Source organism: Aricia agestis, chromosome 3, assembly GCF_905147365.1.
Source record: "Aricia agestis chromosome 3, ilAriAges1.1, whole genome shotgun sequence".
Lineage (NCBI taxonomy): Eukaryota > Metazoa > Arthropoda > Insecta > Lepidoptera > Lycaenidae > Aricia > Aricia agestis.
This window is the reverse complement of record NC_056408.1, coordinates 11,214,780-11,234,914: the sequence shown is the minus strand read 5'-3', so window position 1 is coordinate 11,234,914 and position 20,135 is coordinate 11,214,780. Positions and strand designations below refer to the sequence as shown.

Sequence of the window (20,135 nt, the reverse complement as noted above, 5' to 3'; positions counted from 1 at the left end):
CTTTCTCGGGGCTCAAAGTAAATCCATGCCAAATTTCAGCAAAATTGTTTCAGCTGTTTGGGCGTGAAGTGCTAATAGACGTCTAAACTTTCGCATTTATAATATTGAGTATGGATGGTTTCTAACCGTAAACAAAGAACGAAAGCGTGAATAAAAATGTTTAAAGCTTATCTAGTTATCTAAAAAAACATCTGAAAAAGTAATTAGTAGCATCCATCAGCATAGAAAGTAAAAACTTGATAAATATTGCAATAAAATAATGAAGATGCAAAAATACTTACAATACCTAATTACTGAAACTGCTTGTGGATTAATAAAATAAAACAAGTTCACTAAAATAAATGCTTTTATTTCATCAACCTTCTGCGATTCGCTCGATACCATCTTTACAACTGTCTGTCACTATTTTTAATTAGTGTACCTCATCAGTGCAAACACTATATAAGTATTCTTTAAATAACACACAAAGACTGCACTATTAATAGTTTTCCTACTTGAAGAATCATCCTATTGAGAACCAACACTTTGACAAGAATCTTGTTGAAGATGGTTCAAGATAAACACTATTACGGAGTACTATTATATTATATTCTGTGCCTCTGTGTTGAATTCCTGGCAGGACTTCTCCAAATTATCCTTACTTTTGATGCAACTTGTTGCATTCTAGTTGATGTCTTTGAAATTCTTAAAGAGTTTTTTTATCTTCTTCTCCAGGAAAAATTTTAGGTAGGTATATTATATGCCGGGTGTACAGGATTTTCCGATCTTGGCCAATTAAATGAGCGGTGCATAGGTATGTAAAATTTAGATGGAACTTGGAAGCCAGTTTGGATGTTTACTGAAAGAAGCAACGGTTATAGGTTAGGTTCATATTGTGTTCATCTAAATGAATTTGCGGTTATAATCTACAAAATTCAGTGTTTTTACGAGTCTACACATAACATTCATGGAACTTTTTAAGTACTTACGTATGTTTTACCGGCTTTTATCCATTTCGTTTTTCAATAAGCCATGGCATGTGAATCCTTTTGGCAGGAAAATAGTAAAATTTTAGATCGTTCGATTTGCCTTTATTTTTCTTATGTATTAGAACATCCGGGAATACAACAATGCTTGAAAATACTCAAATTTCTCAAGAAATCATTTAATTTTCCGTAGCTTGACTTGTCACTTGAGCTTGTCAATAAAATTTTCGTAAAAGTTTCGGCTATTCGTCACTAGTGGCAGTGTCATCGCTCTGCACGGTCCCTATAGAGGTCAGTGACAAAATCAAGCAAAAAGGCATTAATTATATAATAATTATGTATAGTCATACGTTTCTTGAGTCATACAGTGTACAATATTATGTAAAAATATACCGCGCACGACCTGTGGGAAATCAGAGCTGAATGTTTCTCACGTGGACTCTCATAGCGTTTGGTGACGGAAAAATACTCCACAGTCCACACTGTTTTCGCTTTGTAACAAAATTGTATTTTGGAAAATCTTCGGAGCTTGAACACACGAAGAAAGGGCGTTTTTCGACTAGTCGGCCCGACACCGGCGCTGGGGCTTCCTTTTTCCACTTGCCGGTTTACGCCGGTGCTGCGGCCAAATGCGATAGTCGTCTCATCAGGCGACAACAATGCATCCGCAGTTTCAGCACATTCCTAACTCGGGGTCAAACACCGATGTAACAATGCGAACTGCTAATTCAAGGCGTATTAACTGCACAAATAATAATTACCACGATAACTATGAACTTGGACAAAATAATATGTTTAATAATAATCATCATCAATCCCAGTCGATGGATAGTGTTGAAAATTTTCACAAGCGAGCCTCAAGGGACGAGAAAAGATAAATGTAAATTCTAATAGTAGGTATTCATTCGTTACCGTACATAGAAGTTCCAGAGTTAAATTCCATTTTTATGATAGACACTGGTAGTTCCCGGTCTTTTATTAGCCCAGAGGTTGCATATAAATATTTTAAGGAATTTTTAAAAACAGAACCGTTCGAAGTAGTTAGTACTCACGCTGCGAGTAAACACGATCAAGTCATTTTTATTCAATTACCAGAAATTTTCCAAAGTCCACAGTGTCATAAGTTTTACGTTTACAGTGTTGATAGTCGTTACGATGGACTATTAGGTAGCGATTTGTTAAATCAGATTGAAGCGAATATTGATATGAAAAATAAATTATTAAAAATGCCTAATACTTGTATACCAATAGTTTATTCACCGCCATTTAGATTTACGTATGAGTTGCCGTCGCGTTCAGAATTAAGAGTTAAATTCAAAACACTAGTATTCAAAATGGAGAAGCTATTTTAGAATATAAACAATTTGGCGAAGGAGATAGGATGCCCACGGCATTAGTTAACTGTGTAGATGGTTTCGCATATACTGTTATACAGAACTGCACGGCACAAAAAATGATTTTAACTATTACTAGCCCCTTTATCGTGCAGCCCTATGATAGTAATTTAGGTACATGTAAATTCGCAATGTAACGTAAATTATACCCGGGATAGAGATAATACTGAACATTTATTGACGGAAAATTTAAAACGTCTTAAACTCGATCATATGAATACGGAAGAAAAGAAAGCTATTTATGATCTTTGCAAGTCATATAAAGACATTTTTTATTGTGAAAATATTCCTTTAACTTTTGCTAATGATGTAAAACATAGCATTCCGACTAAAAATGAGGAATGAATTTAATAGAATGCCGTTCGGATTAAAAACAGCGACTGCCACTTTTCAACGAGCAATGGATAATGTTCTTAGAGGTTTACAAGGAATCCATTGTTTAGTTTATATTGATGATGTTGTTATATTTTCAACTAGCTTAAAGGAGCATGTAGAGAAATTAAAACTAGTTTTCGATAGATTTAGACAGACTAATCTTAAAGTGCAGTTAGATAAATCCCATTTCCTGCGTAAGGAAGTATTATACTTGGGACATACGATAACTAATGAAGGATTAAAGCCGAATACTGATAAAATAGATGCTATCTTAAAATATCCCCTTCCAAAAACTAGAACTGAAATTAAAAGTTTTCTTGGTCTTATAGGTTATTATAGAAAGTTTATTAAGGATTTGCTAAGATTACTAGGCCTATGACGTTATGTTTGAAAAAAGGAATAAAAATTGTTTTTGATGAAGCTTGAAGATTTTAATGTTAAACAAATTAACGCTAAACAACTGAAATTCAATCTTTGCATAAGAATCAAACTACGTTATTTAACTTTATTTCAGTGATGAATAATTTGTATCAATTGCTAAATAATTTTCGCACTATTTACAGCATAATCATGGAAATAGAAACATCAATCGCTTATAGAGTATACAATCATAGTAAATTGTATACTCTCCATCAGTCTATTATTAATTCGACGGAACTATTGTCTATTTTATTAAATGTCGAAAAACATGCTCGATTAATTTACCCAGCAAACTATGATACTTTGCCAGCCCTAGACCGATCAATAATTTTAAAATCGTATATTCACCAGCATAGATTAGTGTTCATTTTAGAAGTACCATTAGTAGATAGAAACACTTATACATACTATAAAATAATTCATATTCCTATACATAATTTCCTTTCTAAAAGCACTACCATTATTTTTCCTGAATTTCCATACCTTATTGTGAATAAGTCACTCTATCGGTCTCTAGTAAGTCCATGTGAAGAATTAGACAGCAACATGTTCCTTTGCGACGCTGACAAAGAGGCACAATACAAAGAAACTTGTATAGAACAAATTATGCTACTGAAAAATAACTTTTCAAGTTGCCAGTCACACCAGATCATTTTAGAAAACAGTAGAACTTATAGAATTGCTGCAAACCAATGGCTTCTGTTCAGTATGAAGGAAATAATCATAACAGAAAATTGTAAAGACCAAATAACTAAGACGAAGTTGCAAGGTACTTTTATATTGGCCACTGATCCTGACTGCGAGACAACAATTGGCGATACTTATGTTGGGCAAGTGTCCAACACCACATCCAGTAGCCTGCCAGACGTCACGGTTCAACTACCGGAGGTGCAGTTGGAGGTTCCAGCTCCAGATACCTCGCTTGATGTTCGTGGAGTTGATTTTGATAGTGTTAAACAGTTAGTGCAAAATATGAAAGTAAAATATATTAGTGAAAATAATAGTGTTAATAGTGACTTAAGAATTTGGACAACGGTTTTATGTATATTAACTATTTTGATAATTATTTGTATATTCGGAGAATTTTTTGGGCTAAAAAGATCTAAAAATTTATGTTTTATTTATGTTCCTTAGTTTGTTTAGTTATGTTCCTTATGTTGTTTTTCAGAAATAAATTTTTAGATCTTTTTAGCACAAAAAATTCTCCGAAGCCGTCTTCCTCTGTTTCTACGTCTTCGGATAATTTTTCTCTAGGGGGGGGAGGAGTGGCAGCCCTGCCCAGATCAGCTTTGTCAGCTCTTCCTAAGTGGAACAGCTGACAAACACATCATCAGCACTTTAGTTATATAAAAACGTAGACTTAAGTTAGTTAAGGGATTCTTTCGATTGTTAAATTAGTAGTAAGAACTCTGTTGGTCTAATTTTTTTTTTTTAAGTCAAAACCTCGACTGAGTATTTAATTCGCGCGAGCGCCGCTCGCGGGACCAATCATTAATCTAAGTGAATCACTATATTAATTGCACGCAAAGTTGAGTTTAAAAATTAATCATATTATGATTAATTATATGATTCTCCAAAGCAACTATTTTAGCCCCGCTGAACATCCTTGGAGAGAAAGGAACATTGCTCAGCAGCCTTTCTAGACATACAGTAGGCCTTTGATAAAGTGTGGCACGAGGGGCTACTGTATTAAATAAAGACCAAACTACCACATATATACTACCTGTTACTTAAATCTTACTTGACCACACGGCTCTTCCAAGTTAGGGATGGAGACTGCACGTCATCTATCCATGAGATTAATGCAGGCGTCCCTCAAGGATCAGTCCTCGGGCCATATCTGTACTTGATAAACACCTATAACTTAACATTTTAAACTTTCGCGTTGCATTATAATTAAAACTTTGACGTGACCCCTCGTGACCACGGCCGTTGCAACACGGCCGAAACGTCGAGAAAAAGTATGTATTCGTAGTAGCATTACTACTTGAAAAAGTCGCGTTAAGTCCCGATTAAAAAGTTTTAATTCACCTATAACTAAACCTCAGATTCCCGATGTCACCGGGGCAAAGTTTGCCGACCACAGATTTTGCCGACGATACAGCCATATTAGCTACAAATAAAGATAGAGACGAAGCATCTAATACATTACAAAAATGTACAAGGTAGAAAATTGGTTAAAAAAATTGGAGAATTAAAGCAAGCAATCAAAAATCAGTGCACATCACATTTACTCTTAGAAGAGAAAATTGTCCACCAGTCACAACAACAACTATGCACATATATGCGTATGCACATATCGTATACACGTCGATTGAAGTGGAGAAACCACATACAAGCCAAAAGAATCGAATTAAATACAAGATTCCGAGATCTACATTAAATGCTTAGTAGAAATAGTAAGTTATCACTTGAGAACAAAATTATTGTCTACAAAGCCATCTTAAAACCTATATGGATGTACGGAGTCTAACTCTGGGGATCAGCCTGCGAGTTGTGACTCAAATATAAAAATCATACAAAGAGCTGAAGACAGACGGCGTTTGATGCGAAACGTCCGTTGCGTACAATACCGACTGGACGCTTACCTTTACGCGGTACGTCACAACTGCAAGTATGATAAACTGTCGACGGCTGCCGTCGACTGCCGCCAACACGTGCCGTTGGTCTGTAAGCGCTCAAAGATAAGAACGACAACCAACTATGGGGTTTGGGTTGCTGTTAGTTAAAAGTTATGGAGGTATAATCAAACATGCTAATGGTTGACCTATGTTTCGTTACCTAAGTATAAAGCTGATTCTTTTATCTTATTTTCTTCGGGATAACTCTAGGAATTTCGTCTTCAATTGCCGGACACTCCTAAAGTATTATACTTTAATGGCGAGACCACACTAAGGCCTCTATCTATACAATGGAACGCGCCGCTCCCGCCCTGCTGCCCGCTCATTTTGAGGCTGAACTCTGCAGCCTAAGGCTGTTTACACATACGCCGCTGCAATACTCATCCTTGTATTTCTATGGGCCCTTACACAAGCGCCGCAGCGGCAGCGGCACGGTATCGCCGTCGTGTGTAATGTAAGGGCAAATAGAAATACAAGGATGAGTAATAGAGCGGCACCGCCGCTGCCGCTGCGGCGTGTGTAAGCAGCCTCGCGCTGTATCGGAAAGACGTAACACGTCACGGCCGAGCGAGCCTTTGGCAGCTATATACTATACGTATATAGCTGCCAAAGGCTCTATATACGTATAGTAAGTCTATAAGTAGTAGTTGAGTAGGTAGTAGTAGAGACCAGACATAAAAGTAGGATATCTTTACGATGATCACGTTATGAATTAGGTATACTTACCTACATAATATACCGAATAAAATAAAATAGGTAATAACCATTGATGATAGACTATAGATATAAATAAAAAATATATTTTTATCACTTATCAATTATCATGTATTGACATCTAATGTCTAGACTATTAAGAGGAGTCCACACCGCCCTTTTTCCATACAAACGTTTTCCCCTGTTTCCTCCCTGGATAATGCTAGTAGAGTTATAATTTTTTCCTGAATATCTACGGCCACTAATACAATGTCCCTATGTTTTCTTTTTTTTTCATAATTTAATTATTAAATAAGATATGAACGTTCAAAAACCCAAAAAAATGGCCAGATTTTCCGCTGTGTTCAAACATCCATAAAACAGATTTGACTACACACAACACAGCTCAAGTATTTCTTTAATCTTTAATGAAAAAATTACTTAAATCGGTTAAGTTTTGGAGAAGGAATCAGGGGACAACGAATTGTTGATTTTCTGGATTTTCTGCAGTTGTCTCTTTCGCGTTCTGCGGTATAGGCTTAAGGTAAGGGAGACAGCTATAGATATTACACGTACTTTTTTTTAATTTCTCTAGCCCATGGTGTATCCTCTTAATGCGATAATGGGATTAAGTACATTAATATTACTGAAGATATAAACTGGATTGTCATTGAACGAAAAGTAAAAGATACGGGCCACGGCCAAGGCGTACGATGCATGTGTATCGTTCTGTCTGGCTCCTCGTGAGTGTAGCCTTAACGTACGCTGAAGATGAATACCATCCGGAATTAAACGTAAATATACTTCGAAAGCTGCCAGCAAGATTCAACGATGAGCGCACTGCCGAGTTTTGGTACAAGGAGGCTCATGAGGCGATCAAAAAGCGACTCCAATACGTTAAACCCGAGGAGCCGGGTAGATGGGCTCGGAACGTTATTTTGTTTCGCGGGGACGGCATGTCGGTGCCGACGCTAGCGGCTGCGCGAGCTCTTCTCGGTCAGCGACGAAACGAGACCGGGGAAGAGGCGCAACTCTCATTTGAATCTTTTCCAGCTGTCGGATTGGCAAAGGCAAGTTGTATTAACTAGGTATCAATACAGACATTTTCAAATTAGGTAAGTAGGTATAGTTAATGAACTAGTTGGTGCGTAATGCGTATGTTTCGGCTACATAGGTGCCATTTATTTTATCTTGGAATTTCCAGACTTACTGCGTCAACGCGCAAATTCCGGATTCCGCGTGCACGGCGACGGCGTATTTGTGCGGCGTGAAGAACAACTACGGTACACTCGGTGTGACGGCCGCCGTGCCCCGCCACGATTGTTCCGCAGCCCAGGACCTAGACACGCATCTGACTTCCATAGCTTCGTGGATGCTGGAAAGTGGTCGAGACATCGGTAAATCACAATAGATCTTATTTACCATGTATGTTGACAAACCCAATATAACATAACGCGACTTATTCTCGCAGGTATTGTGACATCGACTCGCGTGACGCACGCTGCCGCACGCATCGCCGGCGGGGGCGTACGCTCGCTCCGCCAACCGCGGCTGGGAGAACGACGCAGACGTGAAAACTGCAAACGTCGACATCACCAAATGTCCCGACATCGCTCATCAGCTCGTGCACCACGAGCCCGGTAAACGTTTCAAGGTCATTCTGGGAGGCGGCCGGCGGGAGTTCCGATCCACGACGGAGATCGACGAAGAGGGTACTGCCGGCTTGCGCACGGACGGCCGGGACCTCATTCGGGAGTGGTGCGCCGAAAAAGAGGCGCAGAACGTGACCCACGAGTACGTCTGGAATCGCAAACAGCTATTAGCGGCAAACGAATCCCTTCCGGAGTATATTCTAGGCTTATTCGAGGGGACCCACATACCGTACCACCTGGTAGGAGATCCCGAGATGGAACCGACATTGGCGGAGCTCACGGAAGTGGCGATAAGAATGCTGAGCCGCAACGACAACGGGTACTTCCTGTTCGTCGAAGGGGGTCGCATCGACCACGCCCACCACACCAATCAAGTGGAGCTGGCGTTGGACGAGACGATTGAATTTAGCGAAGCCGTCGCGCGCGCTACCGAACTCGTCACAGAGGACACCCTGGTGGCTGTGACCGCGGACCACGCCCACGTGATGGCCTTTAACGGCTACTCGTTGCGAGGGAACGACATCCTCGGCCCATCCGGCTCGGTCGACACCGACGGCGTGCCCTACATGACCATCTCGTACACCAACGGACCCGGACAGAGGGATCAGGTTAACGGCCAACGATTAGACGTCACGCAGGATACAAACTATCGTAAGTCTTTAGTACCTATATTGACGTAACCTAGGACAATTTTAATGGGCAATAAGCAACGAACTGTGTCAAAGTCCACGAGTCTACAAAATGTGACCCGAATACATGCATAATTTATGCATGTATTTGGTACACAATTTTGTGTAAATATAGAAGTGACAATTATAATGTCAACGGCTTTGTTTCGTGAGTGTAAGCGTTTCGTTGCAATAGCAATAGCTATATTTTAGTGTGCGAAAAGGAACATAATTCAAAACGGTTGAATAATGGGAGTTACGTTTTCTTAGTTTTTAATCAATCAGAGTAATAAACATTGTACTTACTAATGCAGGTACGTTGGCGTGGCGGTCGCATGCGGAGGTACCGCGCGGCTCGGAGACGCACGGGGCGGACGACGCACCGGTCTTCGCGCTGGGCCCGCACGCCGCGCTATTCGGCGGTCTATACGAGCAGACGCATATCCCGCATGTACTGGCGTATGCGGCGTGCGTGGGATTCGGGCCCACCGCTTGCAGTTCAGCACCATTACACACTATGGTCATTTGGTTGCTTGGTTTTGTTATGGGCGTTATGGCAATACCCGCTTTGGGATAACTTGTATTAGCTATTTGTTAAGGACATTCAAATAAAATTATATTAAGTATGCATGATGATGATGAATGATGATGTAGTCATAAAGCTTATAAAAGTGTATAAAATCACATTACACTTAGTTACAGACATTCTAAAATTTTAAATTATCAAACAATTCTCAGGCTTCTTACAGACGAACGGCACGTGTCGGCGGCAGTCGACGGCACGTATCGAAGGCAGTCAACGGCAGCCGTTGACAGCTGTTTATGGCGCTTGCAGGGGGCCTATCACGACCTTTCCTTAAACTTTCATGTTTCCAGAATCCTTTGTTGTAAGATTATAATAGTGTTACGTGCTAGGGTTCGAGGATTTGGAGAGAAAGACCTGGTGACTCTCTTGAAGACTTTATTAACACTGCATTAAACACTAGGTCACAACACTTAGCACTAAGTCCAAACACAAATCACTAGGTCCAATCACTAAGCACTATCACTGTCCTAGGTCGTAGCCAAGTCGCAGGTTTCACTGGTTCACTCACTATTGATCACTTGGATAGACCACGTGTCCGTATACCATGTACCGTAACAATAGCATTACCGTACTCACTTTTTAAGATCCCTAGCTTGACGTTAAAGTAATATTGCTTATCTGTCAAACGGTGTCGCTTAGTAGAGGTGGTGGTAGGCACTAGGCCCCCAGTTGTGACGTACCGCCTAAAGGTCCATGGGTCGGTATCATACGCAATGGACGTCTCGCATCAAACGGATATGTTTTCAAAGTACGTCCGCTGAATCGGTAGCGTACGGATTACCGACTACCCTAGTAAATGAATGCTCAATGTGGATGGAAAAGTCGGAAACAGAAATTTTGACTTAGGCACTTTGTTTGAACTAATTTGAAGATAAACATAGTACCATCGACGAAGTTGATTCCTATGCAATTGACAGACCAACGTTATTTGGTCGAATATGTCAATTCAATGTTAATTGTGAATTTTGTGATCTGTCAGCTGGGTTTGACGTAACGGAACCAAACTACTTAGGTCCCCGATTTGCATAGGAATCAACTTCTCTGATAGTACATACTGGCTAGTAGGTAATCCGTACGCTGCCGATACAGTGGACTTAACTGTAAAAAAAATATCCGTGTGATGCGAAACGTCCGTTGCGGACGATACCGACCTGTGGACGCTTACCTTTACGGGGTACGTCACAACTGCAAGCGTGATTAACTGTCGACGGCTGCCGTCGACTGCCGCCGACGCGTGCTGTCGACACGTGCCGTTTGTCTGTAAGCGCTCTAACACAATCTTTTATAATTAAATGTCATATTGTCTGTATTGTTCACATTAAAATATCAGATAAAATCAAACTTACCTAATTATCACTAAGTACAACTGATTAAAATATTATGTTATTACTTATTATTAAAGTAGTAATTATATTGGTACAAAATGTATATTCTAAAGAATTCAGTTGTAAGAATTTAAAAAGTTAAGTTTAATGTTACGAAAGTAAAACATAAAAAAGAGATCTTATTTCAAAACCCAATTAATTTAATAAAAAATATACTACAACATAAAGTAAAGCATAACTTTAGGCATTCAGTGTAGATTGTAAGTCTCCGGAGGCTTGCAATTCCTTTATTATGTCTAATCCACCGACAAGTTCTCCTTTTACATATACTTGCGGATAGGTCGGCCAGTCTGAATATACTTTCAATCCCTGGCGCACTTCTTCATCAGTCAAAATGTCGAAAGTTTCATATTGTACTCTGAAAATGTTAAGATATAATTTATGCACACTACAATATATCTAAAAGGTGCTAAAACATAATATACAGTGATTAACATTTTATGTTCTGGGGATTATTTTTATTGTTTTTATTAGAGTTCCGTACCCAAAGGGTAAAAACGGGACCCTATTACTAAGACTTCATTGTCTGTCCGTCTGTCTGTCTCCAAGCTGTATCTCAAGAACCGCTATAGCTAGACTTCTGAAATTTTCACAGATTGTGTGTATCTGTTGCCGCTATAACAACAAATACTGAAAACAATTAATATTTAAGAGGGGCTCCCATACAACAAAGGTGATTTTTCGGCCTTTTTCGCTCTATATTAATAATGGCAAATTGGCAACAGGTTAGCACTTTCACACATTTTTTGTTATATGTGTACTTAAATATTTAATAATAATATTAAAATAAAATAAAAATTTAAGGGGGGCCATACAAAAAACACAATTTTTAGCCTATTTTTGCTCTGTATCAGTACAGAACCTTTCATACGTGAGCGGTTTTCTTTAATAGATAGGGTGATTCAAGAGGAAGGTTATAGGTATAATAACATTCATTAAACAGTGGAGAAATACTGTTATTGTTGGGGTTTCTAATGTGATGTAAATTATTACATTTTTTTTCGCTTTCATTGCAAATGTAGGCTGAACCCTACGAGATTTCGAATCTATTTTAATCATTTTTTCAGTGGCTATATATTTTATACCCGATGCGAAGCCGGGCGGGTTGCTAGTGTGGTTATAAAAACAAAACTTACCCTACACCATTGAGAATCTGAATAAGTGTCTTACTGAACCCACACCTAGGGGCATCTCTTGTACCCTTCATGAAGACCATAACATTACTTTTATTTATAAGAGCTTTTAGTCTATCTTCTAAGCTTTCTTTTGATGGTGTAGCGCTGCTGATAATATTGCTTTTAGAACTGTGTGTTTTAACTTTTTGTGTGATTTGAGCAGCATCAACTCCATCAACTCTATCCACTTGGGAACCATTTTTGAACAATATAACTGTGGGAACTGACTCAACCTGAAACAGAATTATTGCATGTAACTACTAACTTTTATACTGATACCTGAATCCTGATAGCATATCTATACTAAATTACTAATATTATAAAAATAAAGCGGAAGAGTTGTTTGTTTGAACGTGCTAATCTCAGGAACTACTGGTCCGATTTGAAATATTCTTTTTGTGTTAGATAGCCCATTTATCGATAATAATAATAATAATAATAATAATAATAAAATCCTTTATTGAAGAATTCCACAAAAAAACTTAATCTAATTACCCGCCAAACCACATTGCGGTTTGTCGGCGGGCTTCACGCTCTTTACTTTCTATAACTAATATGTTTAATTCTAATATTGTAACTAAAATTAGATGACCTTAAAGCAGCCAAGTAAGTACCCTGAGAATACAGCCCAACAAACAATAATTATATTATTGACATACTTATTTGATAAAGTACACTGTACTGAACAATTTTTACATTATAAATTAACATTTATGAAAGCCCTTTATATTATGTACTTATATAATGTGTAACTAATATGATAATGAGCTAAAACAGCTAAGTAAGTATCCTGAGAATACAGCCCAATAACAATAATTGGACGCTGCCAAGCATCCGTGTACCAACCCACACAAAAATTGCGTATCGAGTCATGAATGCAGTTATGTTCTTTAGATGATTTCGAGGAAGGCTATAGGCTATATTTTATCACACTAAAACTACTAGGAGCGAAGAAACGGAGAAAAATGTGGAAAAAACTGGGGAAATTATTTGAAAGGGCTTATCTCACGAACTACTGGAGTAATTTTTCTGTTATTTGGCACACATAAGAAATAGACTACGTGAAGGATCATAGGCTATTTTTGTGGACTAATTTGTCTGTGAAATATCTAATTTACGCGAGCGAAGCTGTACGGAACGTCTAGTAATCTTATCTTATATCTTTAAACAAGCAATTCTTGTATATAAGTATACATAATTGGAATCTAGGAATCGGCTCCAAAAATTTTCATGAAATTTAGTGTAAAGGGGCTTTCGGGGGCGATAAATTGATCTAGCTAGGAATAATTTTTAGAAAATGTATTTTTATTTGTGTTTTATCGATAATCAATAAACTGAAAAATATGGGTCTTCCTGACATCTATTGGCGAATAATAATACTATTTTATGAGCCACTAATTGCTTTAACGACACAACAACAGCTAAAGCTATTCCAGTAGATGGCGTTGTTAATTAACACTAAGTCAATGAGTGTTTGCTATACCGAGCAAAGCTCGGTCATCCAGGTACTTTATATTTATAGCCAACAATTTTTTTTTCTTTTCTTTGTTTACTACAATCTGTCTCCTGAGTATCGGACATTCAGCAGTATTTTGGTTGGTGCTGTTGTTGGCGCGCGCTCGGTATGTGACCTGTGTCACATCCTCTTTTTTAAACAGAAATATATTTTACTGTAGTATACCTTGCGGTATTTTGCGCTTTAAGCGTCGTGCTTTATTGTCATTATTCATTAATGATTGTGCCAGGGTATTTGGATGGTGTTCAATGCGTTCCTTGTAGGATTTGGTGTAGCGTACAATTTCTTGTTTTACTGTGGGTATACATAAGTCATGGTGTAACATTTCATTTGGCACGAACCAGGGAGCATTGGATATTATGCGCAGGGTTTTATTTTGGAATCTTTGTATGATTTGTATATTTGATTGAGATGCAGTTCCCCAAAGTTGTATTCCATACGTCCATATGGGCTTATGGAATATTAAAAGTATTTTGTTTTCAAGGGATAGTTGGGACTTTCGGCCAATGAGCCAGTAGATTTTTCTAATTTTTAGGCTGAGTTGCTTTCTCTTTGTAAATATGTGTTTTTGCCAGGTCAGTCTTTTGTCCAGATGTATGCCAAGGTATTTGACATGGTCAGCCTGGGGAACTTCGATATTATTTAATGTGACTGGAGGGCATGATCCTCTTTTTAAAGTAAATGTTACATTGACTGATTTAGTTTCATTTGCTTTTATGCGCCATTTTTTAAGCCAGCGAGATATGGCATCAAGTCCTTTCTGAAGTACCTGTGAGGCTGTTTTTGGATCACAGTGTGCAGCTAGAATAGCTGTATCATCGGCGAAGGTTCCAGTTGTTAGCGTGTGGCAGGTTGGTAAATCAGCTGTGAATAGTAGGTAAAGTATTGGACCTAGGACGCTGCCCTGTGGGACTCCTGCATTAATGGAACAAAGCTCAGTCAATGCTTCTCCATACTGCACTATAAAGTGGCGTTTTTGCAAAAAGGATTTGAGGATTCTATACAGGTAATCTGGTAGGGCATTTTTTAATTTATAAAGTAATCCTTCGTGCCAGACACGGTCAAAGGCCTGTGATATGTCCAAGAAAGCACTTGCACAGTAGGTCTTAGCTTCTAGCGATTCCATGATCTTTTTTGTTAATCTGTGCACTTGATCGATTGTGGAGTGTTTACTGCGAAACCCGAATTGATGGTCAGGAATAATTTCTTTTTCTTTTAATATTGGTAGGATTCGTTGAAGCAGAAGTGTTTCATATATTTTGGATGGTATAGGCAGCAAGCTTATGGTTCTATATGGATCTATATGATTTTGGATCTTCAGGGTTTTTGTCTGGTTTTAAAAGCATTACAATTTGAGCTATCTTCCATTCTTGGGGAATGAAGTGCAGTCTGGTCATGGCATTGAACAGGTGAGTAAGAAACATTATTCCGGATTCTGGTAGTTCTTTTAGTATTCGGTTTGTAATAAGGTCATATCCTGGCGATTTTTTTGGGTCCGATTGTTTTATGATTCGGGTAACTTCAGCCTTTGTGAATTTTATAGGTATTTCATCTTGGCTGGTGCAACTATTTAGGTGGTTGGTGATTTCTGCTTCATCTTCGGGGGAACCTTCATATGGATGAGGAGTGAAGACTGTTGAGAGATGTTCCGAGAAGTTTTGAGCTTTTTCTTTGTCTGTTCGTGCCCAGGTACTATCAGGTTTTCTTATTGGATGAGAAACACTAACAGGTCTTTTTAGTTTCCTGGTAGCCTTCCATAGAGAATAGTCTGAAGAAGCTGTAGCATCCAGACCAGCGAGATAATTATTGAAGCCGTCGCCGAAGCTGTGGGCCAGTATGTCGGTTGACCTGTTGATATTATGTTCATGTTGCTCATTTCAATGTACTTTAGGAGCTCTCGGCCTCTAGGTAGAATGAGTCTGGAGCCCCAGAACGTATGTTTCGCGTTGTAGTCGCCGCCTGCGATAAATCTATTTCCAAGGGTTTGAAAATAGTCCTTAAAATCCGCTTGTTTTATAGAGAATCTCAGTGGGCAGTAGAGCGCAGGTAACGTTATGTCACTGATCCTGTCTGTTATGACGATATTTGTTGCTTGTATGTAGTTTTTGCTGTAATTTTGTAGTGCGTGATGCTTAATGTTCGATCTTATGAGAATGGCCGATCCCCCGTGTGCCTTGTTATCAGGGTGGTTTGAGTTGTGTAGTTTATAGCCTGGTATTCTGAAATAGCTTTTGGATGTAAAGTGGGTTTCTGATATTAATAAGGCATCAATTTGGTGAATTATGAGAAATATTTTTAACTCTTCTGAGTGGTTTGACAAGCCATTGGCATTCCAAACACCTAGTTTTAGTGTAGTGAATGCGATGACATTTTTGAAATTAGCTCGGTTAACGTTTGGGTCATTGCCAGCATTTGGTTCATCAATACTACAAGTGTTTCCGTTATGGTCTTGAGTTCATTAGGTTTTTGATTTCCATCTATAAGGTTAATGGTTGGTGTCTCAGATTTATGGTAAGCCAACAAATTAAATGTCATTTAATTTAATATAGTAAAGAACATGTTATAATTACGGAAAACTTGTTATCATAAGATAAATAATGTTGACTTTAATTTAACCTTTAACCTACTGCTAAAATGTACTCATAAGAATATAATACTATTTACATGTTTTATGTTATACTTCAAATTGTATAAAATACCTTGTGTTTCAATGAGATTTCTGAAAGTTTTTCAGCATCACATACTGAAAATTTTGTTCCACTTTTTTGAATTTCAGGTAACTTTTGTAATTCCTTTAAAACATCAGTAACTTGAGCACATTGTTCAGCCCAATCAGCTGAAAAGTGCACTACACTTAATTCATGTGACCTGAAACGTTATAATTATATTTAAATTATAAAGTTATTTGATTTATATTTTTCTCACGACCAACTGCTGTGGTAAAATAATAATTATCCTATATTGTAACAAAAATAAGTACAACTTCTACAATTATAAAGTATATGTCAATCGTTATTAAATGTTTATACTATTATAATAGTTATTTTACCTTACAAAATTCGTAAAATCATCGATTGTTTGCAAAACGTTCACCGACATCTCTTTAGGTTATATTGAGTACAGAGTTAAGACACGTCTCTGTAAGAGTTAGAAAGACATAGTAAAGATTGGAGTATAGAATAAAAATGATAACAATTTAAAAGTAAGTAACAACAATAGATAGATAAACAATTAAAATTACCTTAAAAATTCCACAACCGATCTATCTTTGCAATTCGTTGCGAGTTCTTCTTCTTCTTTTAAAAATGGCCGCCTCGGTGAGTTGCCAATGTCAGAGTGGCTTCTTCTTCTTCTTTTAAAAATGGCCGCCTCGGTGAGTTGCCAATGTCAGAGTGGCTTAAAGGACTTTGCTCTATGTAGCGAAGGTCTGGTGAAGTAACAAGACGTGTACTTCACCAGACCTTCGCTACATAAAGGACTGCGACTTGAGACAGCCGACACTTGACAATGACAAACAGTGATGCCAACTTTTTTTTTACTAACCCAAATTCAGCAGCGTAAACCACCAGAAACCGCTAAAACCTAAATGGCCTCTCAAAGTTCAAACCATAACGTAAAGACAACAACAACATATCTGAATATAATTTGAAAATAATACAACAACAACGTCATTATTATTATGAAATAATTATTTTTGTTACTACAAAAAGGAAAACTTTAGTTACCTATGTACCGATGTATAAGATAGGTACTTAACTAAAGAGTAAAGATGAACGTCTTTAGAGGAATCATTGTCATTTACTTGTTCAGTTTGTGAAGAATTAATTTCTTTAGTTCTAATTTTTGTTATAGGTATTAAGTTGTTATTACAGCATTTGCCTTCGCGTGCTAACCTTGCACGAAAGAAAGGCGATCAAACTTCATCCGGTTTCTCTGTTAAGTCTTGACAACATTCATCATGCTAAATAATCGCTCTAATTTATCAGCGTTAGAATGCAGCAAAACGAATAAAGATAATAATAATAGAATTAAGTTTCCAGTGCGCGTCTTCAAGGGTTAGAAACATAATTAAAAAAAACTAGTGGTTTAACGTCGAAGATACACTTAAATAATCTAATCCACTAAGAAATCCACTGGCCACTAAAACCAAATTTTTCCTGCCGAAAGGTACGTCTAAACCACCAGATCTAGTGGAAATTCCACTAAGTTGGCAACACTGATGACAAATCATAAAAAACAATGACATTTCACAAACAAATGACAGCTGGTAACTCGATTTGACGGAAACGACGGAGTTTTGCCGGGGATACGAAGGTGTGACCGACGTGTTTTTGTATTATTTTCCTAAAATTGTGTTATTTCGGTTTTTAATGTATAATGTTGGTAGAATATTAACCATTAAATATTCGATGTCATGCACAAGTGTTGGCAACTTCAGAAACGTGCCATTTTGTGTTCCCTCCAAAACTCCATCGAAAGTTTTAGTAAACGGGTCTACCACTTTACTAAAACAACTGACTTGACTCGTTGACTTTACTGACTACTTTTTTAGACTGTTACTAGACTCATAGACTTAATATATACTAGGTTTATGACTAGACTTTCAACTTGACGATCATCTGGAAAAACGACTTTAAATATATAAAAGCCGAGCGCCATTGTATTATGAAAAAAAAATCCCTGACATTTCTCAGTTGTCACTTCTCACTTGTCAATCGATATGTCATTTGTTGTCATCTGTCTCAAATCTGTGTATTGAAGTTTTGAGGTTATAACGTTGAAAAATAAGCCTTTTGCTTTTAAAAAGATTATAGGACGTAACTTAATTTATTAAATACGAAAACACGTCTTTTACAACACCATGGCCACTGTTTCGTCAGCTCCAGCACCTGGTATGCAACAAATAGATTTATCAAAGCTTAGTATTCAGCAGTTGGCTCAGTTGAAACAACAGCTAGATCAAGTAAGTTTATGGTTTAATTATGATTTTACAGTATGAAAACGTTTATATTTAATATTTTACTTGTTAAACAAGTGTATTAATAAATTTTTCTCTACAGTTTATACTTGTCAATTATATCATTACATTTTCTGTTAACTAATTGTATTTCTTTGTTTCCAGGAATTAAACGTGTTCCAAGATTCATTACAAACTTTAAAAATAGCGCAGCAAAAGTTCGTGGAATCTGGGGAGAGTGTAGAAAAAATTACTCCAAGCACAAAAGGAAAGACTATTCTAGTACCACTCACCGGCTCTATGTATGTTCCCGGTACCATAGCAGACACAGATAATGTTATTATTGATATAGGTACAGGATATTACGCACAGAAAGTGAGTTTTAAACTTCTTATTCATTGATTTTAATTTTAATTTATTTTTAACACACAACACACAAGTCCAAATTCTGTGTGTGCTTAAAATGGTGAAATAAGTAAACCAAATTAATTGCATTTCCTTTTTCATATTATTACTGCTTGCTTTGCATTTTTAAATTAGTTTGAACTTTGATCTTAATGAATCAACTCACAATTATTATTGTAACAACAGTTTTTGTAAGTAAATATTTATTTATGAAACTAAACATTACATTGTACTGTCAATTGCAGGACATAGAAGGTGCCAAAGACTATTTTAAAAGAAAAGTACAGTTTGTTACTGAACAAATGGAAAAAATACAGGCTATGGGTATAGAAAAGTCTAAGGTAAGAGATGCCATTTGTATGATGATGGAAATGAAAGTAAAGGCGCAGACACAGGCACAGGCAGCGGCAACATCATAACGGAAATATTTCTTTAATATCAAAGACTACTATTTATCTCAACATTTGATGCATTTTATATACAATGTGTATGGCAGTTTTGAATACTCTGATTTTGTTTGTGCATTTATTGTATTTTGTTACAATCAACTGTGGAAATGTATAAGTTACTGTTAATGTGCGTAAACCAGTTAGACTGCAGATAAACAAGGTATTCTGCAGATTATCTGGGCGAGTCAGTTAAAGTGCAAAAAGTTTATTCTATTCTCATTAAATTTCATAAAATAGGTTCTTGTTTGAATAAAACATGTTATTTAGTTGTAGAGAATAATTTAATTTAATATTTTGAACATACACAAAGGAACAAATTATTAAATTTTAATTAAGAAACATAACCGATCATATCAACTAGAAGAAAACCAATCAAAACAACAGTCTTTACTGGTTGGTTGACAAGCTTAAGTCAAAGTTTTTAGGACTTTTACAAAGGCAGAGAATGCAAACGAACTAGATAAAGTGCGAATATAAGCTTTTTTTCTTAATTTCACACTTTAACAGATTGTATCAGGAAATTTGCAGATTACCTAGGTGACATATTCTGCATTCTAACGGTAACATATACATTGCTTTACTAATTACTGAAATTTTGGTTCTCAAATTAAAAGGTATTATAAAATTATTTTACTTTGTATGCCAGTAATTTTAAATTATTTAAATAATAAAAATTTTAACAACTTAAAAATGTTTAATGAGATACTCTACCTCTTTACTATTTATGTATGTATATGTTACGCTCAAAGACCGAAAACGCTCAGTGAGCGAAAAAATGGCTCACAACGCGATGTGGTAATAGTGAAACGGCCACGACGCGAAATTCGCGTCGCAGCCCTAGTGAAAACGGCCACGACGCGTTCTGGTAATCACA

At 37.2% G+C, this 20,135-nt stretch overlaps 2 protein-coding genes and 1 pseudogene across 2 annotated transcripts; 2 read left to right on the top strand and 1 right to left on the bottom strand.

The window, feature by feature from the left end:
- Positions 1-7,090: 7,090 nt before the first annotated feature.
- On the top strand, positions 7,091-9,530 carry LOC121725664 (annotated as a pseudogene).
- A 1,346-nt stretch (positions 9,531-10,876) lies between these two features.
- LOC121725661 (glutaredoxin-3) lies at positions 10,877-16,737 on the bottom strand. Its single transcript, XM_042112696.1, has 5 exons — positions 16,692-16,737; positions 16,500-16,588; positions 16,150-16,318; positions 11,896-12,167; positions 10,877-11,117 (listed from the first exon to the last, which is right to left on the bottom strand). The coding sequence occupies exons 2-5, from the start codon at positions 16,547-16,549 to the stop codon at positions 10,940-10,942; spliced, it is 669 nt and encodes a 222-aa protein (XP_041968630.1). The 5' UTR covers positions 16,550-16,588; positions 16,692-16,737; the 3' UTR covers positions 10,877-10,939.
- Positions 16,738-18,188: 1,451 nt separating this feature from the next.
- LOC121725662 (probable prefoldin subunit 5) lies at positions 18,189-19,387 on the top strand. The gene is made up of 3 exons (XM_042112697.1): positions 18,189-18,413; positions 18,573-18,782; positions 19,058-19,387. The coding sequence occupies exons 1-3, from the start codon at positions 18,312-18,314 to the stop codon at positions 19,229-19,231; spliced, it is 486 nt and encodes a 161-aa protein (XP_041968631.1). The 5' UTR covers positions 18,189-18,311; the 3' UTR covers positions 19,232-19,387.
- The last annotated feature ends 748 nt before the right edge of the window (positions 19,388-20,135 follow it).

Excerpts from the sequence above, each read along its gene's own strand:
- LOC121725661 (XM_042112696.1), bottom strand. The coding sequence starts at position 16,549 with ATGTCGGTGAACGTTTTGCAAACAATCGATGATTTTACGAATTTTGTA. Across the intron at positions 16,319-16,499 it reads GATTTTACGAATTTTGTAAG|GTCACATGAATTAAGTGTAG; the intron begins GTAAAATAACTA and ends ATAACGTTTCAG. Across the intron at positions 11,118-11,895 it reads CAGATTCTCAATGGTGTAGG|AGTACAATATGAAACTTTCG; the intron begins GTAAGTTTTGTT and ends TAACATTTTCAG.
- LOC121725662 (XM_042112697.1), top strand. The coding sequence starts at position 18,312 with ATGGCCACTGTTTCGTCAGCTCCAGCACCTGGTATGCAACAAATAGAT. Across the intron at positions 18,414-18,572 it reads TGAAACAACAGCTAGATCAA|GAATTAAACGTGTTCCAAGA; the intron begins GTAAGTTTATGG and ends CTTTGTTTCCAG. Across the intron at positions 18,783-19,057 it reads CAGGATATTACGCACAGAAA|GACATAGAAGGTGCCAAAGA; the intron begins GTGAGTTTTAAA and ends TGTCAATTGCAG.